The 27960-nt window shown below is 39.7% G+C and overlaps 2 protein-coding genes across 2 annotated transcripts; both read right to left on the bottom strand.

The window, feature by feature from the left end:
* Positions 1-966: 966 nt before the first annotated feature.
* On the bottom strand, positions 967-4964 carry LOC146363385 (ladderlectin-like). Its single transcript, XM_084919297.1, has 7 exons — positions 3520-4964; positions 3362-3388; positions 3038-3082; positions 1713-1807; positions 1421-1552; positions 1156-1255; positions 967-1066 (listed from the first exon to the last, which is right to left on the bottom strand). Exons 1-7 carry the CDS (start codon positions 3569-3571, stop codon positions 990-992), a joined length of 528 nt encoding a protein of 175 aa, XP_084775423.1. The 5' UTR covers positions 3572-4964; the 3' UTR covers positions 967-989.
* A 91-nt stretch (positions 4965-5055) lies between these two features.
* Positions 5056-27397, bottom strand: LOC146363386 (glycogen synthase kinase-3 beta-like). The gene is made up of 11 exons (XM_084919296.1): positions 27034-27397; positions 18037-18122; positions 15684-15785; positions 15473-15556; positions 14928-15038; positions 14558-14688; positions 13136-13340; positions 12909-13004; positions 11172-11358; positions 10859-10936; positions 5056-9956 (listed from the first exon to the last, which is right to left on the bottom strand). Exons 1-11 carry the CDS (start codon positions 27206-27208, stop codon positions 9895-9897), a joined length of 1317 nt encoding a protein of 438 aa, XP_084775422.1. The 5' UTR covers positions 27209-27397; the 3' UTR covers positions 5056-9894.
* Positions 27398-27960: the final 563 nt, after the last annotated feature.

A 27960-nucleotide genomic window follows, 5' to 3' on the forward strand; every position in this document is an offset into this window, starting at 1 on the left:
GTTGTCCGACAGACTATCATCTGATGCTGCCTAGCTACATTTTACAATCTCTATCACTTTATCCAACTTACTCCAGAATTTTTCTTTCTCTTAATTGATATCCAATCTGTGGGGCATATACACTGACGTGATTCAACATCAGCCCTTCAATTTTTAGTTTCAAACTCCTGTCTGACTCTCTCTGTACCTCCAGAACATTACTAACATGCTCTTCCTTCAAGATTAACTCTACCCCATTTTGCTTCCTCTCTACAGCATGACACACCTTAAATCTACTTCTAACGCTCCCAGCCTTGTTTCCCTTCCACTTGGTCTTTTTTCACACATCTACCTTCCTTCTCCATGTCATATCATCCTGCTCTCTCTCTTAACCAGTCAAAGTCTCTACATTTAAGTGTCAACAATATCACCGTTTCCATTGGCACACTATTAGCCAATAGCACAGGAGGCAGTTGTTGTTAATCAGGGCTCCATCTGGTCTGGTAGAGAAATACTGTGATTTTGGATGTTTGATTTGGGAAAGATTGTATACTGGATGCCCTTCCTGATGCAGCCTTCACCATTTAACCAGGCTTGGCACTGGGTCTAGGAGTACATTAACCATGAGGGAAGCCACAAGGCAAAGTGTTATTGGGTGTGTTGTTTAGATCATATCATGCCCTTCTGTTTATCCTGATGTAAAGACCCTGCTGTATGCTGATGACACTGATCTATACCGGGGGTACCATGAGAGAAGACCTCATCAAACAGTCGACATTTTATGAAAATAAAAAGCAGACCCGATTCATATATGAGACTGTATCAACCCTCCTTTGTACCATGACATTCATATACATATTATGCTGATGTACCCCAATGCACGAAGAGAAATAAATAAATAAATAAATAAAACAGAACTCAGCTATGATTTAAGAGAAACCACTTTTATTTTGCAAAAAAGGAAAGGAATTTTAGATTTTGGTTTCATGTGATTGATTGCAGGTAAGTGCTTAACACAGCCCTGGTCTAAATGCACAAATGAAAGGAAGACTCTCTCCACAAGGATGACGTTTCGGTGTGGCGTAATCTGATAAGAAAACAAGAGGAGTGACCATTCTGCTTTATATTTCAAAATGCATTTCTGCAGTCACTTGATTTAGTCACGTTACAATATACCTATTGCAAGGCAACGTCCCCATTTATTCCAGCCCTTTAGCAAGTCAGGGGCCATGAGTAAATCAGTTACTGAACCATCACTCCATAGCCAATCTCCAAACTGTAAAAAACAAATGAGACAAGCAGCGTCAAGCAATGTAAGAAGAATTCAGCTGTAAAAATAAAATAACAACAGTCAAGGCACGTATTTACAACAAGCAGGGAGACATTCATTCTTTAGCATAAATGTTCTGCTATAATAACAATTAATTGCATTTTACATTACCCTGACAGCATCAAAGGCGCCAATCCAGGCCGGACCATCGTATTCCATTTCATTCATGAGATTTATTACGAAATAATACTCATCCCATTCATGGATGGAGGCGAGGTTGGCACCAAACGACCGACAATATTCCTGTAAAAGCAGACACATCACAGGCAAACACAGTGCCTCAGACTTCAATGGTAACTGCACGCTTAAATTACTTTTTTAACTATGAAAAATATGAAAAATATAATGGATTTCTGAGTAATTTCTAAAGGTCTTCAGTAGAATTATGATGTAACATGGTTACCTCAGCATCTATCCAAGCCCGGGGGATACTAAAGAAGCCGAAGCATCGCTCCCAGTGCTCATGAAACTCAGGGGGACAGTTCCCTGGGAAAAGTGCTGGTATTCCATAGACAATAGACTTAATTCAGAGAGTTTCTCTACATTTTATAATTTATATAAGTTATAATTTCTTTTTTATATATAATGAAAAAAATTACACAATTGCCATGGAGGCGAGTCTTTATCCTCCACGCTCACGTCCTCTACCAGAGGCCTAGGAGCTTGAGGGTCCTGCGCAGTATTTTTGCTGTTCCTAGTGTCGCACTGTTTGCTGTTCCTGTTAGAGATCTTGGATGACATTCCTGTGATCTGCTGGAGTCGCTCGCTCAGTTTGGGGGTCACTGACCGAGGGCTTGGATTACCACGGTGACCACTGTTGCCTTCACATCTTCTCCAGCTACTTTCTCAGCTCTTGGTATTTCTCAAGGTTCTCGTGCTCCTTCCTCTTGATATTGCTAGCACTTTGTATAGCTACATCTACATCTACCACAGCCATCTTCCTCTGGTTGTTCACCACTACTAAGCCCAGTTGGTTAGCCATCATCAGAGTTTGTCCGCCTGTATCTGGAAGACCCATGTAATCTTGCTAGCTTCTTGCACCCTGCTATTATGTGCTGGGTTGCTCAGGGGCTTCTTTACACAGCTGGAGCTTGTGCTCAGAGCTTGTTCCTGTGCTACCAAACCTTTCAGTCCAGCTTGCTGTAGGTTAGGCCCCCCAAAGCCTACCTCGGTACATGAGTGGGAAATATATAACTGAAGTTGCCTGGACTAGCAAGACTCACGTCAGGTGTTGAGGCTACTGGTACAAGGCTATGGCATAAGTGCACAGGGGATGAGAATAGGGAAAAGTTGGAATCCTACTACATAACAATATACAGGAACATCTGTGCTGAGTATGGCCTAAATGTCCCAAAGAGATACACCCCCTAAGGTGGTTGAGAATGATCCTGTGGGACAAACTGGTTATGGCTAATTAAATGGACATTGTAGTGGTGGACAAGCAGAGCAAGAAGGCCATAGTGATAGATGTGATAGCAACATTAGGAAGAAGGAACATGAGAAGCTTGAGAAATACCTGAGAGAGCTGGTGCAGATGATCTGCTCCTCGTAGTAATCAGAGCATTTGGTGCAGTGACCCCCAAACTCAGAATGATATCTGAGATTTCTGTCTAGAAGAGGAAAGTCTTAGGAGCAGCATGGATACTGTACAGTACCCTGAAGTTCCCAGGCCTCCGGTAGAGGACCCGTGATTGAAGGACAGACAAGTAAAGAAATATTCTCCCTTACCATCAGTCCTGTTTTGCTGAGCAGGAATCAGCTCCTGTGGTGACTCTAGTACAGAACATAACAAGAATGGATCAAATGTAGGTTTTAATGTACATTGTCAGCTTTGCATGTGCAGCAGGACAGTAGAAGTGGCACTGACCTCAGGGAACACAGTTACTTACACATTTGTACCATTTTCTTCCAGTTAATTGTTATTGCACGAACAAAGCCACAAAACATAGAAAATACTTATCTGGAGAAAAAGTCACCTCTATGTAGCCTCTGTGCTGGCAGTAACTAACTTTGACCTACTTAATGTTAAAGATGCATCACAAGGACTTTTACCTTGCTTCATGTCAGGCGCTGGATTTGCTGTGAAAGAGTATTTAGACTGAAGTTAAGCATTTTCAGAAACTACTTTGTTGTTGACAAAGACGTGCATCATATATGTCGCTATGATTTTTTTTCTGTTCATTGGTTTTCTTTGTTGTGATGAGTCTCACCTGTTGTGATGCACAAAGCAACGCCGGCACAAAGAAGGAAAAATACCCTCATAGCTTGTTTTGGGTGATGGACTGCTGCAAAGAAAAGTAATAAATACAAATTCAAACAAACCCAAAGGAAAGAACAACAGAAAGTTCAGGCACCTGCTTCAGTGAAGTTTAACCTCTCGGCTGAATTCTGGAGTCCTGTGAAATAACAAACTCTTATATACAAGAAGAAACAAGGAAACAATTTTTTACTTATGGTTACTGATTGAATTATGCACGGTTAAAAAATGACTTCATAAAAAATAAATCAATAACTATTCTGAAGACTCCAAAACAGGTGTTGTGTTCCAAAAAGTGCACACCTGCACCGATGACCAAGCAAATTCATGAAAATTCTGTAGCGTCTGCAAAGTCTTCACTTCTTGACCACTTCAATAGGTACGCCACTGTCCAACAAATTATGGCCCTAAACACAGAAGTCTTGTAGTTTCGCCTGCGTACATCACTACAGGGGATTTTAAACCCAACAATGCAGATTTGATTGAACAAACCGGCATAATTCAGTATTTTTATAATGATTGTTTTTAATACTTGGATTAAAGTTTGCAGTCAATGACTGCCTGAAGTCTAGAACTCAGGGACATCACCAAATGCAGGATCCTGGATATCTATACTTCTAGATAGATGTGTTAGGAACAAAAGGATGCAACATCATGTGATACAAATGAAAATTATCAAAGGGAAAAAGGGGTTTTGTGTTCATTCTGTCTCTACTTGTAAAACCAGATACTGGTCACACTGATAAGGACCTAACACGCTGTCGAGTAACTGTCCGTCTCCTGGACTCTCCTCCATGTGCTGTGCTGGGTGACATAGCAAACCTAGCAATGGGACGTACTTCTGTGAATCCAGAAATTGGACTACTTGCGCAACCTCTGTAGGGTACAGATACCAGTAGTGAAAGTAGACCATGCAAAACTGGTGAAAAGAACCCCCCAGAGAAGATGAGGAGGGAAAAAAAATGTCAGTGGATTCCACCTGTAAAACCATTCATTTTGGGGGTTGTCCGATTGTTGAACCTCTAGTGGACCAGTTAATTTAATTAACAGCAAAGAAGCTTAAAGTGATTAAAACCCTCTCTGCTACTTAACTGACAAGATCAATATTCGTGAAGCTTAACAGACTTGATGCTGAACTGTGACTAGAAAGTGTCCTTTTCATTTTCCCTCTTGGGTGGGGCCCCCCAACTGTGTGTTTGTGGCCCTACAGGCCACAGTAGGTCTTTAAGCAAGAAACTAAAAAAAAAAAAAAAAAAAACCCTGAAATTTACTCGCAGACAGAGTCCAATATAATTGTTCACCCTTTAATCAGGGATGTGATTTAAAGATTTAAAATTAGGTGACGGTCTGCCAAAGTAAGCAGAAGTGAGACATCTCAGTCTGAGGACAATCTTGTTTCTGCAGGTTTGGCCCACAAAGAGCTCGAGCTGTGGATAAAATTTTTTTAAACTTTTAATCCAAGTCACAAACAAGACAACCCACGCTGTGACACAGTTTCATCACTTTATTACAGTAAATGAGTCCATATCGTACGCACACAGAACAGAGACAGACCTGTTTGTTTCTCTCTCCCTCTCCCTCCAGCACTCAGGCTCAGTGGTGTACGGGCCAGAGTGACACTAAAGTAAACAGATTAAATAAAAAATTAACAGATGTGATTTGTTTTTTTTTTTTAAGGAGGTAATATTAACATCTGAGTTTTCAGAGAATTTAAGAACAATTTCTGAGATTCAGACTTCATGAAACTGTCAGTAATGTACATCCACACACACCTGATAGGTCTGTCGTAACACAGGCGCCCCATGTCCACCCTGTTGTGATCATTAGCAGCGATTCTGAATGCCACACAGCGCATAAACACAAAAATGCCCACATGTTGAGTACTAGCTGGACTCTAACCCAACTAAACACCTGTGAGATCGCTCGACACTTTTCCTCTCGATACTGCACAGTAATCATATTTTGCAAACTGTCACAAGCAAAAAGAGTTCTGTTCCAAAATGAGAATTAATGAGAAGCTCGCTCTGATCCCGAGGCGTCAGTTAAGACTGCATTGTCAAACCTGATGGCATCTGTGTTGTGATGCTCTGGGTAAAAAGCACGAAAATTTTCCGAAACCATAACCAAGCAGTTTATAATATAAACGCATAGATTGAGGCAAGTGGAAGTCAAAAGTGAAAAGCTGTTAATCCTGGAAAGTCACCAACACTCCTCCAAGCTCCTTATGACGATGACAACTGGAGCTGTGGTTAAGCCTCAGAGTGCGAACACTGAAGGACACATTTCGTATAATGGGGGAGACACAGAGGCACCTAATAAAGCACCATCATATAACTCAGTAGGACATGTAAATCTCAGGTGCTTTTTAAACCTGCTCCACTTACAAGGCAAGAAATACAGGAAGTACAACCACACATAAAAATAAACAAAAAACACTAAAGAGCTTTATGAACTCTGATAAAAGTTCTTAACTGGAGCTGGAGAAGCTAAGAGTTAACTTTCAACTTTATGCCACAGACTGTAAATAAATGATGGACATAACTCCTGTCAGGTCACCCATTGGTTAGTGAGGTCATGTTATAAAGCCCCTGAGCAGATATTTTCACTGTCGCCATCTTAGCTTTCTGTAACGAGACATCATAGTGAGGGAGTAGACCCGACTGTGAAATGAAAGAAAAGCAAGATCGCAACTTGTTAACCAATAAGCACGCCCTGATTTATTCTCCATCCATGTTCAGAGACTTGCAGTAACAACAGACAAGTGGACGTGCCCAAAAACAAACTACACTTCAAGACGAGTGATTGAAGCGACTGAAACGAAGGATACCAATGACTGACGTATGAAGAGGTGATAAATACACTGATGGGTCATCTAAGCAACCAGAACCTTGGCTTTGCTTTTCAGAATCAGGGGCTACGTCCATCTTTTATATACAGTCTGTGCTTAACAAACCAAACTCTATGACTGAAATGAGTGGGAGTGGTGCGTTTGAGTGTGAGGAATAGAATAACTACACTGTGCACTGACCTTCACTGTATTGTTATGGGCTCCTTGTACTTTGTACTCTACCCCCTGTAAAGCAGTAACAGGAGCAATTACTTATCTTAATAATGAAAATGAGTGCATTACTTTATCTGTGCTATAAGGATTAGGCTTGCTGGTGTTCGCCATCTACAGTCAAAAGGTAATGACTACTGTAAATATGACCTGCACAACCTGCAAAGAGATTTTCTTTTGCTTTTTTATGTTTTTCCAATTAAATTTACAGTCCATGTTTTTCCTCTTTCTGGGACAAGCTGCAGGAAAAGGACCTGTTGGAGGATTGAATTAGTGCAGGTGGGAGTAAGTGGAACATCCTGTACATAAACAGCTCTTTTAGATATAATCACACTTAAATCAAAAATAAACCCCTTAAGTCTCACTTTAATGGTTTAATGTTCTGGACATTTCACATTTATTGACGTCACTGGCTGGCTTCTCGGGATAGACTCAAACCCAGGATGCTGCTTTTAAATGGCTCAGTCCTTTACAGGCGTCAGATTAGCTGATTATATTCACACTCGGTGAGCTGAGAGAGAGCATTATGGAACAGAACCCTTATAAGAAGCTCATTCAGCAGTCAGTCCACAGAGGACTAAAGGAGAGACAGGACGAGCTACTAAACAGTTTCACTGGTACACAAGAAAGAGAAGGAGAGAGAAAGATCGTCAACAAACATGAGGAGTGGCTGTTTTTTTTTTTTCCTTTTCACTTTTGCAGTATTTACATTTTGGATAGTGAAAAAAATTATTTACAAAAATGCAGGAACTAAGACAGCTTAATGAGGGGGAATAAGATATAAACAACTCTGTAATAAAAGTAAAAAGAGGAACAAATAAAAATCAGTGATATTTACACGTGCGATAAGAGGAGGTGGAGAGTTAGGAAGTAAAATGGCTTCTGAAACCAGCCACATTTGAGTCCTCTCCTCGGGCTTGGTCACAGCTTTTCATTGCCTCAGAAAAGACTGACAGCTCTGCGTGTGAACGCCGTCGACCCGCAGAGTCGATCAAACGTGCTGGTTGGACTCTTACAGCAGAGAAAGGGGGATGCAGCCGGCTTTAACGCGCCACAAACAAATGAAGCGGCTGGTGGGGGAGAGTGATTCTCCTCGTGTAAAATTAATGTGAACGTGTGGAGCAATTAAAAAAAAAAAAAAAAAAGTGGGGTGGAGGAAAAGAGCAGGTGGAGGCAATGGTACAATAGTATCAAATATACTATACTACAAACTTTCAAGTGGTCTGTACTGCGTACTAAAAATCAGTATTGTTGGCTGCTCTATTCCTAAAACACTGGCTGTTCAGACTGTAGGTGGGAGTATTCTCAGACACACACACACACACACACACACACACACACACACACACACACACACACACACACACACACACACACACACACTCTCTCTCTCTGGGCTCCAACCATTTAAAGAAAAAAACCCAAAACAATACAGTGAGGACAGGAAGAACATCCTCACCATCACGGGGGTTAAATCAGAGTTGGTCCTCAAGAACACAGGAGTACAACACACGCACACACTCAGCTTAAAGGGATTTCCCTGCTTGCCTACAGATATGCTTCCTCTTACGTCAGCACTGATGAGCTGATAGCCCAGCTCCATTTATCCTCGCACCATCACCACGACTTTAGAGTAACTCCAACTCTCATCCAAAGACAACCTAATAAATAAACACGAACTCGCCGGAGCTCTCATTTGTTTCTCTGCTGCCTTTAATCAACAGTGAGACAAATACTCAAGCGCCACATTTCCAAACCAAGGAGGATTTAAAAACAAAACAAAAAACAAAACACAGCTTTCTGATATCTGGACATGATTTGCATCTAAATCAATTTTTCTGCTAAGTTTTAACTGAAGTTTCGAGGCTTTCATATCCACACAACTACAAAAACTGGATGAGGGACCAATCAGATAATTCTCTGCTTCTTGTTTTTAAGCCATTAAAAGTCTGAATAATTTCAGGCTGTAACACCAATTTATATGTTCATATCACTGACTTCATATCACAGAATTTAATCTTAAAAAGGAAGCAAATATGGAAATATAGTAAAGAAATAACTACGTTTTTGGTTTAGTTAAAACAGCAGAACACAGAGCCGTTTCCAGAGAAGGCTGAAATTCAAACATGTCTTTGGGGGAAGGTTGAAAGTTTTCCTTTTCTGCTTGCTTAAAGAAAAGACATTTTTTTCAATATAAAGTCTCCAACTCCACTTGCACATTATCGGGAACCTTTGCAATCTTCTTTCACAACACTGATCTAAGACTAAAAGTACTGTCTGAACCTTTTCTGATATTTCATGATCAGGCGAACGCAGCCAAATTACCTGTGAAGAAGGAGAACGAGCAGCCACGCTTCTGTCCAGCCATCTAGAAACATTTCTGAGGACGCCATTTCTTTTTCCCAACCCTAATAGGTCTAAAACAATTTCCTGCAAAGTGATGCCTTCTTTTCGAGTTGCACTTAAGTGCTCTTTCCTACAAATATGCCTCTGTGGCCGACAATGTGGGACCTAATTTTAAAAGTAAAAACATGGTTAAAAACTGAGAAAGGGTCTCGAGCCACAAAAAAATTAAGACTCCTTCCTTGTTGGGTATATATAGTTTAGTCAGAGAAGCGTTTAGTTCCTTTACCAGACACACCTGTAAGGACGCTCGTTTCCAACACGAGGCAAACTCTGACGTTTATCTGGCACTGGCCTGTTTTTTTCTTCCATCTGCAGCTAAAACAACAACAGCTGAAGGTTTGATTTGTAACTTAGGTAGAGGATTGGACTAAAATAATGTCAATGTCCCTGCAACTGTTCTCCCATCCTGAGTTAAATTAAAGTCCTACTGTGATGACCTGTATGTGATGAGGGGCCCAGTTCTAGTCTTGTTCAGGCAGCGTGCACTCATTTAAAAACACTGAATAAAAAAATAATCTTAAAAGTGAGGGGGAAAAACAAGTATATAATGATTTTACCTAGCCAAATAAATAAAAAAAATGGTTAACAAAAGCTTATAATACAGAGGACCAGCCCCGACTATTGAACCTTCTAAAACCACCCGAGCAGCAGAGGGACGATTCGGTGTGTGTGTGTAACAATCTCCTGCCGTAGTTTCGACCCTGACAGCTAAACAACGAAGGGTTTGCTCAGTGGATTTACTGTACAGAAACAGACCATGGAAGAAGATAGCAAAGCAGCATGGTGGACAGCTGTGGACACAGAGTGTGTGTGTGTCTGAGAAAACGGGGTGATGCTTTGCAGGCAGATGGGTGAGAAGCTGCTTCAGATGCTGTTGAGAGATCCTGGTACTGAACTGTGTTGAGATGAATCTGAACCGGTACCATCTGAAGGGGAGAGGAAGAAGAGACAAAAGGTACAGTGAGCTTTAAATTGAAGCTTTACAGCTTTACAGAGCAGTAAACGTCAGACAGAGTAATAGAAAATAATCAGTCTGAAATTTGCCATCTTTTATGCGTAGTGCTGCCATCTTGTGTCAGGAGAGAAAAAACAAAACAAAAACACCCGCTCCCCCAAACTTTCTATTTCAAACTATTTATGTCAGATTTATGTTTGTTTTTTTTAAATACACAAGGTAACTCTTAAGATCTTCAGAAACTTCTTAAGGCCTTAAAATCAACTTTTAAATCTGCACAAAACAGTTTCAAGTTTCAATTTGAGAGTCCTAGGCGACTTCCTTCTCGAGTAATCGGATTTACAAACTTTGGTGTCCATGCTGACCGCCCTCCCACCCGGCAGGGTGACAACAAAACCATAAGATTTTTACTGCTGAGAGGTACAAACAACATAATATTTTTTGAAAGACTTTTGAAGAACTAATTTAAGGCATTTAAACTTAGAGAATTTTGTGCAGCCTGTCTCAATTTTACCAAATGGCCATCATAAACTTTTCAGGTGAATGAGTTTAACTCCCTACAAGGCATTTTAAGGATTTGTATGAACTAAAAATAACAGAGGTTTTCAAATTTATACAAATATACGATGTTGATGGGGACATCAAGAATGGGACTTAAATAAGGTGTGCTTATTAAAATGTTTCCATGAAATATAAAGATGGTTTTCAAAAATATAAAGACAATTTTAAGAGTTTTAGTTCTTCAGTGTCTGGATTTAAAAAAATAAAATCAAAAAGGTAAAATATAAAAATATATTTCATTTTTTTCCCTCTCAACTGGCAGAAAAGCCTGCTATTGACAGTGTCAGTAAAATTACAATAAGAGTTTCCCACCGTGTGCAGAAGCAGCTGTGTGAGAGCGAGCGTGAGGAGGAATGAGGATTGAGTTCAGCTGAGGCTGGATCGACAGCTCTGCAGAGAATAAAAGGAGAGTTTTTATTTAGCGCTGAGTCATAAGGAGAGCGCAGTGTCATTCAACAGAACAAAAGAGAGGTATACTGAATTAACCGGAACACCTCAGCAGTCGCAGAACAAACTGACTTTAAAGTCGTGTTACAGACATAGAATCATCATGCAGAGCAGCTACAACTTAGCTGAACAATTAGCAAAGAAAAAAGGGAAGGAAACGAGACTTTAACTCTGCTACCTGTGGTGCTAAAGTTGAAGAGCATCGGCAGTTCTCGTCCACTGGGCAGCCTCGTGTTTGGCTGGCGCAGTTCGTCGAAGAAGGCATGTGCACAGGCCTCTAGCGGGGAGAGGCGTGAGGCTGGCGTGTACTCCAGCAGCCGAGAGCAAAGCGCAATGGCCTCTGGAGGGGTGCGAGGTTTAAACACCTGAGGAAATACGAGAGCTTTTCTTCAAAAGTTCCGACATCAAGCAACATGTTTTGATACTGGCAAGACATTGGTTAAACATACTGGCAAGCTCCATATGCCAGTATGTTTAACCAGTGTCATGCAATGCAGGGTTTCTTCCATTCTGGAAGTTAACCCAAAATGACAGACAGTCATTTCTATGCAGGAGTTCTGCATCTACAAAGGCAACAGCAGGCAGCTTTTGAAGTAGAGCCAGCTGCTTTGTAGTAAATTTACAAGGGATTCTTCTCTTGACTGCATGCTGAGTATATACTTTTTGTATATCTCAGTTAATCAAACATTAAAAACACCTCAAGTCCATGTGGCCTCATCCTCACAACCACAGGATTTCTCTTTTTTACTCTAATAAACTTGTGCACCTAACAGAGGTTTTCCACTCTCCTCCTCCTCAGGTCCTTTTTTAAGGGAAAAGATAAATTATAGGGCTTTAAAATTCAATAAACCTACCAATAAAGATGAGCCTAATGATTGCTTCTGAGTGGCAGCACTTTATGGTTGCACTGGAAGCAGCAGTCGGTACATCAACAAAAATGATGTCCTAGCTGTAGGTGCCCCGTGCTTTGGTATCTCAGTTTTTCTAACCTGGTGCCATGTCTACGAGTGTGTTACAGCTCGACAGCAATATATAGCAATGCACACAGAGAGAAGCTGCAACAGCTGGAAAATATGAGACATGCTGGAGAAAACCTCTGTGACTGCTTCATTTCCTGTTTTGACTTCTTCTGCACCAGCGCTGGTGAAAAGGTTGCAACACCTACTGTTTTGGAGAAAACTGTAGCAAGTCCAGAGTGCCACAAACACCAATGTAAATATTCACAGGGCTGCGATGATGTCATGCATACCATTGCAGTAACCATAAACGAGGCTTACAGAGGACGTTGGGCACCCAAACTGAACGAGACTTCAATTGAAAAATACACTTAATGACACCAAAGACCAAATGACTCCTATCCCTGCTACACTACAGTAGCTACCAGTTAAGATACAGAACTGACTTTAAACTTTTAAATGTAAAGCCTTTCATGGGCTCGCCGACTATATTACACATCAACTCCCCTTCAAAAACTGAGTCATTGCCCAGGTTCCTCAGGTCAGACTAAAGGAAATTTAGACACCCTGCAGTTGAGGAACTGTTTTGCAAAAGAACCGAGGTTAGCAAATTCTGCATCTACTTTTAAATAATTTCCTAAAACTTACTTTTGCAGAAATGATTCATTTTGTCTGAAAAAGTATAAAAGCTGCTGGTTTTGCCATTTTCTTTTTAACATTATGAAAAACAATATTTCATTTTTTGGGACTGTTACTTGATGTCTAAGTCAGTGCCATCAATATAATTAACAAGAAACTACCAACATATCACAGTTTCATCAAGTAAATGAAAAATGGTAACTTTCATTTCTCACTTCAGACAAAAGATCGGTCTTATTCACAGTGCACCTGCTTCCAGAGAGCATAGACCTGGAGAAAACTGACTGTGCTGCTGTTATTTGTCCTCAGGTGTCATTTACCTTGGTCCAAGGATGCGCTTTGATCTGAGGGAACTTGAATTCTGTGTAGTTTGGATTCATCTCTCGAATTTGTTCCCTTGTTGGTGTTCCTAACACCTGAGAACAGAAGAGGAGGATAAGACATTTACTTCAAACAGAGTGTTTGCAAGACTACCTTTTAATAGTATAAATGAATGGTGCAGAAAGACTTAAATGAAAAAACAAAAACAAACAAACAAACAACTCACTTTGATAATCTCCACTAGCTGATCCACTCCACTGTCACCGGGGAATATGGGCTGTCCGAGCAGCAGCTCTGCCAGTACGCAGCCAGCTGACCAGATGTCGATGTTTGCTGTGTAGTCTGTGGCGCCAAAAATCAGCTCCGGGGCGCGGTAGTACCGTGAGCAGATATACGACACATTTGGTTCACCCCGGACAAGCTGCTTTGCGCTGAAGGAAGCACAAGAATCACGTTAAATGGTAACAAAGACGGCAGAAAAAAAAAAAGATAGGAGATCAATATATACCAAACGACTCCCTACTGAGCACTCAGTTGTCTGGAAAATAGCGACACTATTCCTGGAAGATGCCTCTGTGTGCAGATAGTAAGAGGTTCGGAAGTTTTTATATTTCCCTGGGCATCAAAGAGAAATATAGACTCTGAGGACTAACTTCTTTCCTTTACCTTCCCCTTCTGTCAGCAAGCAAAATTTGAAAACAATTTTTATGATATACAAACATTCATAAAGCAATATAATCTTAAAAGAGTATTTGATGACTTTTATAAAATTTGCAATCAGGCCATTTGCCGTTTTGAATTATAGTTTTTATTTCTATCAGACAGATTAACACAACTGGGCAGAGCAAGATTAACACTTTATTGCACACCATATGAGTCCTTTCATTTGACAACGTCTTAATTTAACTAATTAAACATTGTAATTAAAGTCTGATCTTCAATCAAATGCCTGATCATCATCTGCAGATACTGAAGAAGAGATCAGTAATGCAGCTTGAGTGCAGGAGAAAGGCTATTGGGAGAGACAGTTGTGCTTGTGAAACAGAAAAATAAGCATTTGAATAAAAAAATAAAATACTACCAAAAATAAAAACAGAGCCGTGTTCCTGACGCTAAACTTGAGTTTTTGCCAGCTGTCATTTCTGGATCTAATATAAGACGCATGCAATCATACATCACTGTTTAATACTTCACACTCTGTACAGGGCTTTTCTCAGCACACGTTTACAGCAGCTGTGTTACTTTCTGCTTGTTTTATGGTTAACTTCTTTGTATTTTTACAACATTACTCTTTGCTTTTCCTTTGTGAAGTATAATGCTCTAATAGCCCTTGACGTGTCCTCGTTTCCAATTAATCACATGCAGCAAACTCCAAGTCTTTCACATGAATGCGCTCATAGCTAGATTAGATGAGTTGAATTGAGGTGACAACCACCTTCATTACCCTGTTCAGACTGTTTGCAGTGCTATGCATGTTGAACTTCATTCATAGAACAGAATCTAAGTGTTAAGCATTAGAAATGCTGTTATTCTTCCCATATTAGATTTCAGAAAAAATATATATACTTAAAAGGCAGATAAACGTAATCCTGCTACTACTGCTAAATTAAGTTCTGATTTGTGTGGAAATTTTTTGGGTTTAGCTCACCTGCCAAAGTCACACAGCTTTAGGACGGCAGTTTCTGGGTCGACGAGCAGGTTTTGGGGCTTGATGTCTCTGTGACACACACCTTGGGAATGGATATAAGCCAGACTGCGAAACAACTGGTACATGTACACCTGTTGGAGGTCAACACAAAATACAAAAATCAGACAACATATAAATAATTTATTAAGAGGCATAAATAGCATAAAGCTTGGTATTTGTACTGGAGACCTTCTGAGGAAATTCTTGAAAACGAAGGAAATTCTGAACTTTACAATGTTTGAAGTTTTTGGAGAATAAAAACTTCAACAGAAAAATACTGTGACTTGGACAACATGGAAATGTTTTGGAAGGAAATTAGGGGCAGAATTACCTTCACATATATGATAGGAATAATGCTCTTGGCCTTGTTAAAATGCCTGGCAACCCTGTAGACCGTCTCAGGGACAAAGTCCAGCACGAGGTTGAGGTACACTTCATCCTTCTGCAAAGGATGGAGGGATTGACACAAAGGTAACTGTAGTTAAAGCATTTATGGTTTAAGACAGCTAAGCAAACAGACAGACAAGCCTGGCATAACCTCGCACGCTGATACAAAACATTTCCAGTAAGTTACTTCTGCAACATTAAATCAGATTCTATATTTATCAGTAAAAGAAACTAATTGCTTCCCCATTTTAGGGTTGGGTTATTTTTTAATGCTATATCTGAGCATCTGTATATGTATTATGGACATGTACCATTTCCTTTTATTTATAGTTTCGACATACTGAAACTACTGGGAGTTTAGAGAGGTTTAATTATTTTATGTCTTTTTTTTTATAAACCATAGCTTAACTTATGTTAGTTTTGTTTTACCATCTCTTCTTTCAGCTCTCTTTAGAGTAGTCTGTACAATGACCCTTTTGTTTTCTTTACCTTCTCGCCACTAGAGTAGAAGAAATAACGTAATCGGACAATGTTGCAGTGGTCCAACTTCCTCATGATCTGTAGTTCCCGATTCTGTACAAACAGACACATGAGTCAATGAGGGAAACCAAGTAAACAAAGTGATCACAAAACTATTAACAAGGAGGGTGAGGGGGGTGCCATTGATAAGATTATTACAGAAACTAAATTACACGCCTACCTTGAACCTCTTATCCTGCAGAACCTTTTTGATGGCCACCATCTCCTGTGTGTCGATGAGGCGAGCTTGGTACACCACGCCAAACGACCCATTGCCAATGACCTGCAAGGTTTTAACAGAACAGGAGAGTCAGACTGAAGGACAGCCCATCAGGTGATCAACCACAAACGTTTATTTAATTTCCTGAAAGCTGCAGTTGCTGGTGTTTCCATTCTTTTAATAGTAATAAATTGTCTCTATCCATCTTTGACTGATAGTCTGATTTTTTCTGAAAGTGTTTTTCAAGCCTACAGCGCATATGATGACTCTTCAGTGGAGTTCTGTCACTCTAACAACCACGAAATTTAAATTATAAAATGGCAACTTATGTATTTAAATCCAAACAATCTTCCTTTTTTTGTTAATCCTAACTCAGCCTATTCTTATAAAACTAATGAAGTAGTTTCTCATGCCTAAACCTAGCGATTTATGGTGTCCAACCAAATTCCATTAGTAATCTAACAGAAGTTACCCATGTGAAGTGTTAAGGGTCTCATGCGGGACTTCTGTGAAATGATAACTATGTGGACATATGTAGAAAATTTGTTTATAAAAATAAATAAGAGGGGAAATTAATGATCAAGAAAATGTATTAATAGATTAAATCTTGTGACTGTTTCACAAAAGATAGATGGATAGTCAGACATGAGCATAGAAACAGTTCATGAATAAATCAAAATTCTTTGGCAATTTTCCATTTAAATCCTTTGGTATTAAAATTACAGGTATTAAAAATGGCGATTAAGCACAGTGAGATGTTTGTAGTCAGATTTTGTTTCTGCTTAAGACTCTTGCCAAATTATACAAATATAATAACGTTCCACTGCTGCAGGCATCAGACAAGTTAAGTATTTCTGATAAGCCTAAACGACAATTTTATTGGCTTTGTGATAAAAGTGTGATAAATCTGAATTTACACACACCTACAGAGCCATTAAGTAATCTTAAAAGTGATAACAGCCTGGCTCAGTGCAACACTCTTCTTTATGTAGTTTCAGGCTACAGTTGACACAGTTATGTCATTTTTTCCAAAGACACAAGCAAAAGAATGTGCGCCTTTAAAATCATGCATTTTTATGGCTTGGCAGAATAATTATGGAAATATCAGCATTGATCAATACCCTTATTAATTCCACATGCAGTGATTAAAGTTTCAAATAACGTTTGAGTTATCCCTGTGAGCCAAAAGCTCAGGATTCAGATTATTCCACTGGTAGCTCTATAGGATGGGTGTCAAACTCCAGTCCTTGAGGGCCGGTGTTCTGAAACTTCATGCTGAGGTGGTGATGTTACAGTAGCTCATGAGTGAATGAACATGGTGCAATTAAAGTACTTTTAGGAGTACATTTTTCCAAACACATGTATTTTAATTTACTTGAGTTAGGTTAGGGGTTGCCACCTCAGCATGCAGTCAAGTTCTATAGTCTTGCTAATGACCTACTTATTTTATTCCGTTGTGTTGCAGCAGGGACACGTTTAAAAGTTTCAGGACACTGGCTCTCAAGGACTAAAAACTGTGATGTTTAAAAACTCATGAAAACTAACTCATCAAAAACTAATCACGAGAATCCAATAAAAACATAAAGTTGGAAATAAGAATGACAGATCCCATTTAACGTCTTTAACGCCCTTGTCATACCAAACGAGGGCAGTTTTTGCTGAGATTACATACAAAGTTTATGCACGATTTGGTTTGCCAAAAATTTCTGTTAGACAATAAGAAAAGTGGCAATAATGCGTCTGTGTGGGTTGAAAATATTTCAGCTTCAGTGGAAAAATCTGCTTGATGCTGTATCATGATGACCCATCAGCTGAAACTCTCCCACAGACTGGATGTTTTGGTGGCGTCACCAACAATGACAAATGGAGGACAAGCGCACTGTACTCGCCAACTGTTTGATTCAACTTCAGTTTCTCATTGTTACAAACTACATAAACTATAAATTCATTTTGCTCTTGGAGAAAAGGGGGGAAAAAGCCTGGATGCTACTAAGAAGCAGTCAGAAGTCCTTAAAAGTGGTTTGATTTTGATACATTTTCTTTTAGTTTGAAGAAAACTGAAATTGTGTTGTTCTGATTTTTTAAAAATCAAAAAGAAACCAAAGAAGACGTATAAGCATTTGGTTCTGCACAAGTGTGTTTGGTCTCTACTTGCTACATAGACTGGGGGCTTTACATGTGCTGTTCACAACTGTGTGTGTAATATGCAGCAACTAAGTAAAACCATCCTCAACAGACAAAACAAAAATGAGGAGAAGACTTGGAAAAAGAAAGTTGTAATTTCATAGAGCTTCAGTTTTGCTTTCTTTCTCACCTTGATGTCAGTGTAGGAGACTTCCTGCGGGCGGTCCGGTCCCTGACCCGGTGTGGCCACGACCGTTGTCACCTTCCCGCTGTCTCCTAGGAAACAAGCAGGAAGAGGCATGTTAAAAATTGTAGCTATAGTGCGGTTAACTGTGCTGCAGACCACAGAACAGTTATAAGGAGGTTTTAAATGTCCTGTCGTCCCTCTGGCTCGTTTCTATGAGACTTAAAGACATGAAAGAGTTTTAGGATACAAACTAAACAGCACTCCTGACATTCAACTGATTGCCAACAGCCTTTACATCTGGGCTGTCTCTCCACTGGCCCGGTGATTATTTAGGTTAATGACAGCCTGTGAATGATTGTCAACTTTACAAAACCCTCCAAGGAAGAAGGAGCGAAAGACGGAGTTCATATTCAAGACGCTGTGACTAATTAAAGTGGGAATGGACCCAAAAATAGGCCAGCCACTTTCTTTGTCTTCATAAAAAAATTAAGTCATAACAGCCTAACATAAAAGGATTATTTTTGTAGCATCATCAGCCATATATTAGCCTCCAGTATAATGGGAAGACTGTAGCATTTCACTCAATTATTGTTTAACTGAAATGGAGGAAATATACTTTTCTGCCATTAACATTTTCACATGTGAGCCTCAGATTGAGGTTCAATTACCCAGACATCTAACCTACCCGAATGGTTCAATCATTAAGGTGGTGACTTTGGTTTGCACACATGATTTCATGTTTTTCCCATCACCTCGTTTCCTGTCAGCTAGCTGTTCGCTCACTAAAGCCCGTTTTTTTCACTATCACCTACTTCACTCGACTGTTTTTAGGTTTTTCCATTAGGTGGTAGTACAACCTGGTACCAGGTACTTTTTTAGTACCTACTCAAACGGATTTCCAAGTGAGCTGAGTCGAGCCGAAAATGTGCCATCAACAGACTGCACGCCACTGATTGGCCAGGGAGTGACGTCAGTCATTGAGTCATGAGGGCAACTTTCAGGAATAAAACCAGTCATTTGTGGAAACCTGGAAATGATGAAAATGGCTACACACAAGTGCCCTCCATTTTTCTGTTTGTTTTGCATAAAAATGTCACAGGACCTTGCTATAATACCACCACCCACATTGAGGTAGTAATTAATTATAATGGAAAACAATCGAAACTCAGTCGAGTCACGTTGAGTAGGTGCTGGTGGAAAAGAGGCTATTTTTTGCATGTAAAAATGATCCTGAGAACAGAAATCCTGCATACGTGGCTGAAACAGTGACTCTCTCTCAGGTCAAAGCTGGTTGAGGTGTGAAAGCAAAAACTGAATCACAGACCGAAGGACGGTGATATTCTTCCGATGAGCCCCAGTCTCTTACAAAGAAAGAAATATCAATCAGAATACTGCAAAAAAGAAATTAAATGCATGGGTTGTTCTCTATCAGATAAGGCATGCCTTGGAGTTGAAAAAAAGTGTAAAGCATCTCCAACATCGGCCCAATTTCCTTTCACATCTATTTTTCACCAACAAGGTTTCTAAGTGTCAAAATGTTTGCCCTGATAAATTAGTATGTACACTTCAATCAACAACAAACAAACAAACAAACAAACAAACAAACAAACAGATAAAAGTATTAAAAAAAAAAAAAAGTGGGGCGGGATACACACACAAAACATTTCCTCAACAGTCCAAGTAGAATCATAGTTTAGAAGTACTAATTCTCATAGGAAGATATGCCTCGTGCAGAAAAGTCACTCTGTCCTGTATATGAAAATTTGGGCATCATCCGTTGTTCCTGTCAACTAGTTCTGAAATTTCCAGCATAGACCAAAGTAGTTTTGGGTTTCCACCAAATGAAAATCACTATTACTGTGTTTTCAGTGGGGTTTACTAAACTCAAGATTAAAAATGTCATTTTTGTTTGGCAAATTGACGGGTCTTAGTTTTGAGTATATGTGGATCAATCATGCCTTTATGCAATACCCTTAAAGACTCATTTGAGCCTGGAAAAACCTCGAATAAACTGCATCAGCAGGTTTCCCAGACATGGATTAGGCCTAGGCCCAGTCTAAACGAAAAACTCAATGAAAACCTGTGTTGATGGTCTGCGATTAGGCTTAATCTATGTCTGAACCTTGATCCGATTCCCATTTCTCTGTGTGGCCATTGGTTAAACTTAATATGACAACCCTGCTTTAACTTTAATTTTCCTGTGTTATTTGTGCAGTCTAAATAATGGGGCAACACTGTCATGTAGCTATGATGGTTCTGTGTCACTACCACTCTATGTCCACACACTTAATGCTCTGTTTACCAAACAAGACAATGCACTTATTGATATTGTTCTCGTTCACACAGAACTGCATACCCTAGTGTTCCTGCATGTCTGTGTCCACACAGCAAACTGTCCTGGTTATCCAAACGACACGATGGCGGTATTTGTTACAGCTGAAACCGTGAGGCCTGCAGCGTGACCGTGTCAGTGGGTTCTCTACCTCATTGACTGGGTTCAAGCTCTGAACCCTGATGAACACACTCACTTGTCCAGGTTAAAAGTAGGGCAACTGTCTTAGATGCTTTTTTTCCCCTTTTGCTGCTGTTTATTTTTTATAGCATGAAAAATTATTTCCACGGGCTTGTAACTTGCTTGAAGCTGATAATCTATCACGATAAAGATGAAGCCTTTTCTCCGTCTTCGTCAGAGTTCCTGATTTATCACCGCTTCACGGTTCAGTGTATTCATACCAGCGCTGCATTGTGTGTCACCGCTTGGCTTCCTGTCTTTCACCTGACATTCACAGACGGGAAACACGCGTCTCCAGGAGGAAATAATCCCTGCATGCATGCCATTATTCAAACTCTGTCACACCAACACCAATTCAGCTCCAGTTTTTTTAAAAGGCTGATACATTGTAGCCAGATCAAAAAATGCGTGTTGCATCTACTCCTCCTAACCTCCAAGTCAAATTAATAATGACCTCAGCTGAACATTTATCTCCCACTGGGATATTTCTAATCAAAAAATGTTTCTTAACAGGAATTTGGTTGTATATTTATACGTTGTATTTTACTGCAAGTGGCTCATTGTTGTGGCAAGGAAAATGAACACTTGTATGCAAGTCCCGACAATAAACACTCTGATTTTATTGTAATTTCCCACCCATAATCGTTATATATGATAATAGACCTAGAACAGACCTAGAACAAGATTTACTGCTGCAGAACTCTTGATTTTGAATGTTTCTCTGCAAATATTTTAAATACGACACATCTAAAAACCATGTGTTTGTTTAGACTTGCTCTGAAACAGAAGCACAACAGAGGATAAAAGGCTGGTGTTAAAATAATAAGGGCACACTGTAGCCACCTTAAGTGTTCCTTTTCTAGTATTACTGACGCAAATAGATTTAGTAATGTAGTTGGTAATGGTGCATCACAACAAGTTTCCCCTCATGTTACTTGCGGAAATAGAGTTGTGCTAGAAACCTACAAATATTTGCAGCCAGTGGAAAAGTAAGCTGGAATCAAAACATATTGTCAGCATTAACCACCGAGTGTTAAGCTTCTATTCAGTTCTCTCCTTTTTTTTCCTGTCTGTCTGAAAACCCAACGTGAACCATTCATCTCCAGCTGCTTTTAAATGCCATCAATAAGCTTGCCCCTCGTTCCTTTTTGAAAATTTTACACCACAGTTGAAACAGAACTTGAGTAAACAAGGATTCATATGCACACAGAAAACCATTCACTCACTGTGCATCGCTTTGAAACTGGTGATGATCACTTGTGGAAATCACGAGGTCCATCTTGTCTAGTAAGCCTCTACCTTATTTACCACTAGGTCTTATGACAAATATGACATTTGACACTTTCACTGGTAGCCCCTTCAGTCATTTGCTGTAAGTTGAGAAAAGTTTATCTCAGGTCCCGCCCACTTTTGCGTTGCCAAATATGTACATTCTGTGATCTCTGGTCACTACAGTGCAGCAAATCACTTCTGGTGTGGACACAGTTTAATTGAATGGAAGATAATTTCACACCTTTTAAACTTTGAAAACAAAATGTAAATACATTGAAGTCCCATACAGAGTAAAATGGGCAGCATAAATAAGCGTACATGGTAATTTATAAGCCAAATAATTTAGTCAGCTGAGGGTTACACTATGCAAGAAAAAGTCTGAATTGCCACACTTAAGCAGCAGGTTTCTGTGTTAATATCTTTACACACAAGAAACAAACTGCACTTAGATGAACTCCACACTTTAAAGCAAAGTAGTTCAAGAGAATTAAGTTTACCTTATTAATATGCAGTTTAATGCAGCAGCATCTTCCAAAAAATCTAACCAGGGCATCTGCTCTATGGGGAGAACTGCTGGTGGAAGAAAGAGGCTTCTATTGTTTTAGAGTATAGCACTCATGTTATGTTTAACATGTACATTAAAAAAAAAAAAAAACCAAAAAACAAACATGTCCACTTCCCGGTACACTGAGGTTACATCTGTGAGTAAACTGTAAGATGATTTACATCAACTTTACATAAAATCAATATAGCTGTTACCAACCTTGTGATACCCTCAAGCCTGAGGTGATCACATGATTGTATCAGAAACACCTCTGCAGTGTTTCACAGAAGAGATAGTGACTCAACACACATTTCCTACTTTATCAAACTGACAGTCTGACACTGAGCTGTCCGTTTTCTAAAGCTTGTCCAGGTCACAGGTAGAGTGACCTAATCCTAACAAAATAAATATTTGTGTGGAGCAGATTAAAAAAAATGTTTTAAATTTGTGTTACTGGGAATTATGCACTCGTTTATTAAAAACATTAGTATTTAACAATGTTTCAAAGGGTAGGAACACGCATGAATGCTGTTGAATAAGTTAACAGACTTATTCAACAGCAAGGCCTATTCTAAGCCAGGAAAAACCTGCTACTGTTAAAAGACAGCCTGAAATACTGATATTGTTAACCTACACAAAAGCTTCACAGTTACAGGTGTGGCATCATTCGTGTGAAGGACAAACATCCGGGATTTAATTTAATTGCATTTTTCCCCCAACTTGCTTGCTAAGAATAAGCAGTAAGCATAAATGAAAATAGATAACTCTTTCTCAGTTTTACCGATGAATAAACACATTTCAAACATCACAACTTTTACTTGGAAGGCGAACAGTCTCTTCTTGCCCCTGACTTGTGTCCTACATGTTCAACCTCCACTGTACAGGTATGATGCTCTGAATTTTATATATTGCATTGCAAAAGTGACAGGTCAAGTCCTCATATCATTCATCCAGCATTGACATCGGATTTTCATGAGCACGAAACTAGAAGTTAGATCCTCAACTGTATTTTGCATTATAAAACGTCAAACACTGCAAAGGAATTACACTTTATGCATGAAGCAGACATGAGATAAATCCTGGTGCTGCACACAGACCATACAAAAAAAAAAAAAGAACATCTTCGTGGATGCAGCGGTGGCAGCAGCCAACAAGGTAATTATACAACGATATGAAGAAATGTTCTGCTTCATGGAAGCAGGACCTGTTTCCTCTTTTGAATAGAAAAACTCTACAATACACATACACACACAAAAAAATTCAATTCACTGTCAAGCATCCCATAATATTAGCATCAATTCTGATGCTGGTACTCTAATTTCCAAGAGAGAAATATTTTAGTGATTATATAAGTATTAATAACAGCGTATTTCAGCAAAAATGTAATCATAGAGGATTACTGTACACAGCACGTCTTTAGTCCTCCTCCTTCACTTCAAAGACATGTCAGGGCTTGTCAGCTCAGGAGGTACATTCACACAGGGCCTTAATGCAGAAAACTAAGGTTTTCAGGGCATCTCCACACCAATTAAAACTATTTTGGCAGGTAACCAGGTGGGTAAGCAACCTGTTATTTAATCTATGTAAGCTATAAGGAGGTGCATTTTTCTTCATTGTTTAATACACAGTGAAGTAAAAATGTAATCTTTAAGAGTTACCAACAACAAGTACCATATTCAGAGCAAAGGACTGAAATTAGACCATTACCGGTATTTTATAAGATCAAGGAAATGCCTCAACATTACATGTCTTCCAGTCTTTATACAGACAGATCCATTGAAAAACAAGCCAACGCGTTAGAGATTTAGGTGTGGACTTTGACTCAGGCTACGTTCACACTAGCCCGGATAGATTTGAAAACAGCGTTTTCATCTGAAAAACGCTCCGAGTCCACACTAGCGTTTTCAGTCGTTTTCAGAGTTGTGCGTCCACATTGAAACGGCAGAAAACGCCTACGTTCCAGTACTGCGCATGCGTGAAGCGCAAGAAGATTCGGCCTGCCTCATTTCTGTCAGCCGTTTATTTACTTTCCGGCTCGTTGAAACGTCACGGCAAAATGTCGAGGAAAAGCAGAGTTTTTCAAATGGACTAACAATGAGGTGGAGATGTTGCTGCAAGTAACACAAAAGTACAAAGTTGCAAAAGCGAGTGATAATTAAAGAATTTGAATAGCTATCTGGAGCATGTACAAACTAATATTAATGTTTAATAGGGCTGTCAAAATTGAGAGCAAATAAAACAACTGCTGTATAATACCCTCCGCTATCTTTGTTTAATTAGTCACATGAGTGCATCACATAACTAAAATGCGTCATTGTTTTCGAAAGTCTGCGTTTTCACTGTCCACACTGCGGCACAAACGCACCGTCTTCAAATGTATTCGTTTTCGACAGCGTTTTCAAAACGCTGTGTTTTTCCTTGGGGAAAGCGCCATCCCGGTGTGGATGGGAGGCCAAAACAAAGAGAAAACGATGTGTTTTCAAAACGCATTAGTGTGGACGTAGCCTCAGATCTGAACTTTTCTCATGTGAGATTTATCTCCAGATCTGCCATTTATCTCCTTAAAAATGCCACAAAAGTGAAACCATTTCTTTATCTCTCCGAGTGACCAAGCTTTTAAAGCAGGCTTGAAAAATGCTCAGCTATCTAGTCTTTGAAAAAACAGCAGCCTGAGTGCTTATCTGGACAAGATGGATGGTACGCATTAAGGCCCTACACGGTCCTTTGCTGCACAAATCCAGGAGTTTTCCAGCAAAAAACAAAAAAAGTGTTGGCTTTCTACCTAAAGAAAGATCAGCAGGATTATGATTTCAAAGTTGTTGGGTTTTTTTTTAATTCTTGTTAGTGGTGTTTAATGTACCCAATCCTAAAATCCACAAAAAGAGATGAAAATGTTTAGACTTTAGTAAGGCAACACAGATTCTGTGCCTTACATATACTGGAAGAAATTGTGATTATATTTGCAGTCATCACTGCCCCAAAGGTCCATTTTTAGCCAGGAAAAAGCCCTAATGTGTCTTATATGCGCTCAGAGTATACGCCATTATACCAGGTGGGGCAGCTTTTTACTTTTTATGCTTCAAATCACAGGAACAATCACTGAAATAGAAAATCTAAAACCGTCCTCTTCAGCCTGGCTTGTGATTAAGTATGATTTATAGACATAGCTTACCACTTTTTAAATTGGCTTTGCTGTATCTAGTTTTCAAAATGTAATTAATGTTAAATCCCTTTCAAATATTTATCCGGCGTTACCTTCCTGTGTTCCCTTCTCCTTTTGAAAAGGCATGCATGGTTTAAAATAAATAAAATAAGTTATTGTATTTTATTCTGTTTGGTTTTATAATTTACTCTCTACTTTTTATTTCATTTGTTTTATTTTTTTATAGGCTTGTCAGTCATCTGTGAAGCACTACAATTCAACTTTGCATTGACTAAGCTCCATGTCCAAGTTTAATTTTAATCCCCCAAATCACTTCATTCCCTCACGTGTCAACGTTGCTCCTGGTTCACTGTGGTCTGCTGGGAGTGAGGCTGACTATACAATTAAGCATAACAGAGGTTTAGGTGGTTTTTTTTATTATTATTATTATTTCTGATGAACAAAAATGAAAGCTGGAGTATTTTTACCCAACTTACAAAAAGAACTTGTTAAAAAAAAAAAAAAAAAAAAAATCACAGTCCTGGTGATATATTCAGGAAAATCCTACTGACATAAATTCTGCCTCCAGGTATAGCTTGCAGGTTGCTCAAACATGACAAAAACCACCTGATCAACCATTCAAAAGAATATCTTTAAACTGCCAAAGGCAACATTTGGTAGGACATCAGTCTGTGTTGTTCTGCTGCAGAGAAACTAGGGGTCACACGGCTTTGAACTGGAGATGACCTCCCTTTTGGGCTCTAATATCAAGAGACGCGGCAGTGGCTGCAAATGGATGATAAGGTTTGGATTAACACACACACATAGATCTCTGCTTACACCCGCTACTACAGTGATAAAAGGGCATACTATTATTTCTCCTCAGACAGAGGAAACCCACTCCTTGGGCTCTGCTGTTGGACATGGATCACTTGCATCCTCCAGGCGTCGGCCACCTGCTGCTAAGCTTCTTTTTTTTAACACTACCCCGCAGGTGACCTTGGTGAATATGCAACTTTTCCGCCCTGACCCTCCACCAGTGGATTCAGACTGTTAGCTAATGGCACTCTCAGCTACACCTACAAAAGACCCTTCAATGGAGCACTCAACTTGGGGTATTACAGTCTAGCTTGGTCACAAAGAACAACGGAGCTGATTTAACAGCTCAGCAGCCACAATGACCACAATAAAAAATCCAACCCACTTGCAGCTTTTAAACACATATTAGTTAGTTACTTCAAATCTTTAATGTGCTTTAGTTTTGCTCGGTTAAAATGATGGCATGTGAAACAGTCTTGACACCAGACGGGGTGAAAAGAGCCATCGGCCGGACAGGGAACTAGTAATGTACAAAACAAGTGGCTAACGTTAGCAGGCTAGTAACCTTGCTAGCCAGTTCGCGGAGAAATAACGACTTTCCTCTGCGCTGTGACACATAACGACGGTGTGTAGTTTTTAGTTTGCTACTTGTAATATGATATATTGATTCAGCACATTCTGATAAGGAGTTAGTAGATAATTACAACTTACTGGCAAGCTTAAGGTTGGAGCATCCTGACGAGCTGCTACCGGAGGCCTGCGAGACCCCGGTCTTTCCTGTGCTGCTCCCCACGGCAGCGGCTGATCCGGCGGACGCAGCAGCGGCTCCTGGAACACCTGGCGGCTCAGCAAACGAGCTGGTCCTGGGCCGCCCGCTGCCGCTCATATCTCTGTGCAGGGGTCAGGGTTGTTGTTTCACCGTTTTTTCAGTTAAACCACTATTACTTATGAACAACCGGCAACGAACAATCACACCAAAGACACACCAAGAAACACCGCTCCCGTTGCCGCCGGCTGTCTGGGCTTATAGCTGTTGCTAGACACCTAGAAACAGACCGCACGCAATGACACCTGGGAGATGGAGTTAGAGCCAACCGCTACTTAGGTTTGCCGCTCTGAATTTTACAAATCAAAACAACTACAAATTTCAGCTGAATTAACAGGAGGGATGTAGGCCAGAAAGAGCCGCAGCTACAGTTAAATTTAAATTTAAAACTATAACATTTGTAGAAAAGCAAAAAAAAAAAAATTCAAGATACATCACAGAATTGAGCTTTTTTCTCGGAAATAAGTCACACCCTTTTACTTTAGTTCATATTACAGCCTGGACTCTTAATTTTTCTCTTTGTAAAAATGTAATAAAAGTAACATAAATATTGGAAATACAAATAAAACTCAATGACCGATCACTGTGAGGTTCAACACTGCGGTGCCGTTTAAATCTTTAACAGCATATCCTTTAAATTAAATGTATTTTTTCCATTTTATTTCATGCCTTTGGTGTTATGTCTTGCTTGGGTAAACAAAAAAAACAATTCATGAAGGCCAATGGTTTTATTTAGGGTTCAGAAGTGGGCAGCAAGGTGTTATCTCCAGCTTCCCACAGAGCATCCGTTTTACTGTACTGAAAGCTCTTTG

This window comes from Perissodus microlepis, chromosome 22 (genome assembly GCF_051167445.1).
Source record: "Perissodus microlepis isolate ML-2025 ecotype Zambia chromosome 22, ASM5116744v1, whole genome shotgun sequence".
In the NCBI taxonomy this organism is placed as follows: domain Eukaryota; kingdom Metazoa; phylum Chordata; class Actinopteri; order Cichliformes; family Cichlidae; genus Perissodus; species Perissodus microlepis.